The 5,463-nt window shown below is 38.0% G+C and overlaps 1 protein-coding gene across 1 annotated transcript; it reads left to right on the top strand.

Annotated features, from left to right (window-relative positions):
* Positions 1–2,786: 2,786 nt before the first annotated feature.
* On the top strand, positions 2,787–3,860 carry LOC137718505 (uncharacterized). Its single transcript, XM_088698184.1, has 2 exons — positions 2,787–3,050; positions 3,164–3,860. The coding sequence occupies exons 1-2, from the start codon at positions 2,899–2,901 to the stop codon at positions 3,681–3,683; spliced, it is 672 nt and encodes a 223-aa protein (XP_088554310.1). The 5' UTR covers positions 2,787–2,898; the 3' UTR covers positions 3,684–3,860.
* The last annotated feature ends 1,603 nt before the right edge of the window (positions 3,861–5,463 follow it).

Below are 5,463 nucleotides of genomic sequence, written 5' to 3' on the forward strand. Positions count from 1 at the left end.
ACATGCTCAAAGTTGGACTCATAATGGGAATGATACTTGGCAATAGCCTCGGGGGTAGCTCGGCATACGCGTGACCAATTATTCCTTGATTTACAGCGGTAGCACATGTCTAGTTCAGTGGAATCCGATTGAACGGTAGCTTTTCCCTTGTTCTTGAAGTTTGGGGCCTTCGAGGCAAGGGGTTGGCACTTCTGGGTCAAGTTTCCTCCCTTGGATAGGCCTTTGTTCGGTGGACCATGGGCCTGTGATGGGGCCTGCCGCCCTTTCCCATGGCCACGATGAGATCTCTGTCGGTTGGACTGTTCGAAGTTGTCGCGTGCGTTTCAGGCGCAACGTTCGAGTCAGTAGGTTGAGCTTGATGATTCTTCATCAAAAGCTAGTTTTTCTGTTCAGCAAGAAGTAGAACATATATCAAATCCGAAAATTTTGTGAACTTCTATGCCTTATATTGTTGATGCAGGACAATATTAGTGGCATTTAAGGTCGAATAGGTCTTCTCCAGGAGATCCTGTTCGTTTAAGTCCTTGTTACAGAACTTAAGTAGTGATCAGATTCTACAAACTTCAGAGTTGTATTCATTCATAGACTTAAAGTCTTGGAAGCATAAATGTTGCCAGTCGTGTCTTACTTTAGGCAAGAAGATGTCTTTCTGGTGATCAAAGCGATCCGCCAGAGCGAGCCAGAGGGTACAGGGATCCTCATCTGTGAGGTACTCTGTCTGCAGTGCATTATGTATGTGTCTTCGAATGAAGATCATAGCAGTAACTTTCTGAGCTTCGTCGACGGGTGCATCGTCGATTGGTTCCTCGATGGTACCTCTAAGACTCTTTGCAGTGGGGTGGAGCTTCACGTTTTGAACCCACTTCAGGTAGTTTCTTCCGGAGACTTCCAGAGCGGTGAAATCGAGCTTGTTCAAGTTCGACATGTCCCTAAACAGAGGGTACAACAAAACGTGGTTAGTTATATGGAAAGCCATAGACATACATTGTAGAACGTTCAGGTTCTATAGACATGTATTGGTTTAATTTATGCATGAAAGCTACATGTTTCATGTGGTAAGTTTTGAATAAAAAGTTCAGGTTTCAAATGCACTAAATTCAAAACTACATGGTCGGTTTAGTTATGAACGTTTAGTTCATATACAGGGGTACCTGCAAGAACATAGAATACAATATAAAATAAAGTGTAGTGGATTTATGGATTGCTTCAGGAACCCAAGTGTGAGTGCTTCAGGACTACGAAAGAGAGTCAATGGTTCAAAGAGACGAAATAATTTATTGAATCGTTAATGCCAAAAAGTGAGCTTCAGGCCAATAATTTTGGATTAATTGTCATATTAGTGGACTGCTGGTCACTTTAATTAATTTAATAGATTGAGACCATTCGGGGTCGATCGTAGAAGAAAAAATGTTGATAACATTTGGGTTAAAATTATTTGGAATGCCAAAAAATAGCATTGGATTCGAAAATCCGGAGCCCAAACAAGGTAGGCATGGGTGCTGTGAGTAGGGCAAGGCCTTATAGGCATTTTGGGCTAGGGTTAGCTGTAGGAGTAGCCCACAGGTTGAGCAAAAAAAAAAAGCCCAGTAGCAAAGCTCTTGACATTTGGACCAAGACCAGCACGGGAACAAGCCCAGCCCAAAGGCTCGCTTACGAGTTTGGTGAGGAAACCCCAGCCGAGGCTGGGTTTCAATTTGGGCCGCAAGGGTAAGCCCAGCCTCGTGGGCTGATTGATTGGAATGTGGGCCGTGGCTAAGCCTAACAGCACAGCTGCTGGTGTGGGCCGAGACGAGGGACCAGCCTAGCTTGCACTAGCTCGGGTCGGGGCTTCAAGCTCGTGGTGCGAAACCAAACTAGGCTTACGACCTAGTGTCAACAGTGTGCAACGAAGCCCAAAGGCTTCGGCAAAGGTCCAAGACGTTGAACGACGTCGTCTTGAGGGGGTCTATCCCGCGGCTGGGCTTCAAGCCAGGGCGGTGGTGCCACAAAAAAAAACCCAAAATTTTCCTTTTATTTTTTTATTTTTTATTTTTTCGAATTCTAGGGTTGAAAACCCTAAGTGCTTCTAAATTAATTTCGATTCTTTGACTCACAATTCCGCATAGCATATATATGTAATGCATGAACAATTATATATATTGACAAAATATATGAACATATATACGATATATATAATTGGAAGGAAAATATAAATATAAATATAGGGGATTCATGCATCATGGAGAATGTTTTCATACTTCAAGGTTTTTTCAAATATTTTAATTTATTTTAGAAGAACCTGATTGGCAGAAAACGATTGAAAACCTATGAATTTGTAGAAGATAGTCTCCTCCTACAATGCGTCAATTCCTCAGCTTCTGGTAAGAGCGTGCTGATAATGTGTTGTAGGCCTAATTAACTAAGTGAGCTAAGGCTTAAAGAGAGAGGGGGCTAGCGGCAACAAGAGAGAAAGAGAGATTTAATTCTGAGGTGTACGTTGTATCACCCCCTTATATCTTTATTTATAGTACTAGGAATGGTAGAATCCTTACCCTTATAGGATTACATCTATTAACTACAAGATACTTTTAGATATACTAAGATTTACACAATTACATTCTTAATCCGATAAGACTGCAACATAAACATTTTTATTTTTCTTCATTGCCGCACCAAAAAAGAGCGTGAGAGGCGCGTGGAAATCATCTTTCTAATACGTTTTACACACGGCCATAGCAAAAATGAAAATGATGTGTATATTTTATTTAATTATATATCACAATAAAACACTCTACACGTCTTGTGGCTTTTTGTTGTGTGGCCGTCGGCCAACCCAAAAAAAAAAAAAAAAAAAAATCCCTCATCCCCCCCCCTCTCTCTCTCTCCCTCTCCCCCTCCCTCCTCTGCAGCAACAACAATATGACAACAAGCAGCAAAGGAAACACCACCACCACACCATCAGTAGTCCAAGTGGAAGCAGCAGGCAGCCGTGAGTGCTGCATGTGTGGGGATTTTGGCTTCTCCTATGAGCTCTTCCTTTGCAAGGTTTGCCAATTCAGATCTCAGCACAGGTCCCCAATTCAACAAAACCATCTACTGTTTTTATATTTTTCATTAGATACACATATTCAATTTCATCCTTCAATTTCTGGGTTATGACCTAATCAAAATTCCATATGTGCAGGTACTGCAGCAATCTTTACCCAAACGCTGAGTCCTACAGAATCTGCAATTGGTGCCTCACCCAGAAGGAGGACACAAAGGAGAAGTCCCAAAACTCCTCAAATTCTTCCTCCTCATGCAAAAAGGAAACCCAAGATCAAGACCATCCAATTACCAAGATCACTAAGAAAAAGAATAATCCATCAAAAAATAGTAATAATTCATTTGGTGGGTGTCTGAGGGGCACTATGCAGCTGCAACCTAGTGGGCCCATCAAGAAACAGAGATCACTTGATCTTCATCATCTTCCTCGTCATTCATCAGCAGTATCTCCATCACCTTCACCATCTCCAAAATCTGCACCAGTTGTTACCAGAAAGAGGATCATCACAAAAGGGGAAAAGGAGGCTGAGAGGATCAAGAGGACAAGGTCAGAGGACATATCAAACACAAACAACACTAGTACTATTGGGATCACAAGGCAAGTCTTCAGGAACAAGGTCAGAAGATACAAGCTTCTAGATGAAGTTTCAAGTCAATGACTTGTTGACTACAACCAGCTATATATTCCAATTTTTGTTTTTCTTTTGTATGTAATATAAATACAGATAAAATTTGGTCTACGTACATAACCTACATGTGATGGACAAGGCTAGTTTTAGCATATCGTAATTTTCAATTAAGGTAGAAAAATAATAAGAAGGGCATTTCAGTTAAAATGGTTAAAGAAATTGATATAATTCTTTAGAGATTTAGAATCAACAAAAGTTGTGCTTGAGTTTGTCCACCGTCAATCATTTTGGTTCTTTTCCAAAGAAATCTTTGTTAAATTAGGACTAAATGATAAAAATACTCCTAGCTTAATAAACGATAAAAAATATTTAACAAAATTAAGAATATTTGTATCATTTCATTCTTATTTAATGAAAATTTTTCATGTAATGATTAAAATAATTAACGGTGCACAAACTCAGAAACCAGTTTAATAGATTTTAAATATCAAGAACCAAATGATAAGTTATACCAATCTCAGAGACCATTTTGACTTAAAATCCTAATAAGATTAACTTTGTGAACCAAATGTGTATAATTGAGTTCTTTTTAAGTTGGATCCATTTTTACTCACAAACCTCAGGTAGTGATGATGCTCATCATCATACTTATTATTATTCGATGAATTTAAATTTTGATATTTGTATCTATTTACTACACAGATTTCGAAATTTAAACTCATCTTACATTAATAAATAAAATGATGAGTATCACCATCACTTAAAAGTGATGAGAAAAATATTGCCGATTTAGTTAAGAAACATATATTTGGTTATGTTTATTTCTCTCGTTATCACGCGATGAAAGAGCTTTATGTGAATAAAGAATACTCGACAGAATACTCCAAACTCCAAGCTCTCTAGGATCAGACCGTTACAAGCCTAGATAAGTATGTGTGTGTTTATTTTTTCTCTTTTGAAGAAACAATACATCGACCATAAAAATAAAGAAACAATATAATATTATTGAAAATCAAAGATTATAGGATTCGATGTCAAATATGTTTAAATAGTTTTAGTGACCAATTTCAACATAAGAGCTGGTATGATTTAGAGAGAGAAATAAAACCTTCTTATTCAGCTACCAATATGACAATGGCTATAAATACAGTTGCAAATCGGCATAACATAACAAATTTATACTGAGAGCACACTTGAGAACTCATACTCGATCAAAACAAAATTATATAACACAGACAACTAAATCTACGTTTTTGAAATTATTATAAGGACAAAACCACAAGCATAGTAAGAACACCACTTGCTACCGCGAGGCATGCCAAAACTAAGGACGAAACACCGTAACCATGTACCTTCACCTCGAACAAGCAAGCTAGATCACGATCCGCCGAAAATCACTTAGACCAGAGACAACGTCATCAATTATGAAGAGAAGAACAATAGCACAACACAAGTTCTGGCCAAAAAAATAAATTGAAGCTTCGTTCACCTATAGGAAGATGAAAATAAAAACCCTAAGAAAGCAACCATATCTGACTTCAACCCTTGATAAAGAGTTGGTTCTTTTTCAAAAGTTAGAAGGTTACTCACAGGTTTACTTGCTATGAGAAACTGTTTAAACCACATTTTGTAAAGTACATGATGTGAGTGTTGATGGTTGGTCTTTTTTATTTATTTATTTAAATTCTTTAAATCATGAAGTCTTACTTTATTGCGACAAAATGTAGTTTAAAAAGATAGTCTCTTTAACATTTTTTGATTAATTAATGGAAAATGGTAGGGATATTACATTTTTGTACCACATTAGTAC

Source organism: Pyrus communis, chromosome 8 (assembly GCF_041283825.1).
Source record: "Pyrus communis isolate YQ-2024b chromosome 8, ASM4128382v1, whole genome shotgun sequence".
NCBI lineage: Eukaryota > Viridiplantae > Streptophyta > Magnoliopsida > Rosales > Rosaceae > Pyrus > Pyrus communis.

What these genes read in the sequence shown, in the direction of transcription:
- LOC137718505 (XM_088698184.1), top strand. Translation starts at nt 2,899, where the DNA reads ATGACAACAAGCAGCAAAGGAAACACCACCACCACACCATCAGTAGTC. An exon ending in CAATTCAGATCTCAGCACAG is followed by an intron (nt 3,051 to 3,163) that starts GTCCCCAATTCA and finishes CCATATGTGCAG; the next exon opens with GTACTGCAGCAATCTTTACC.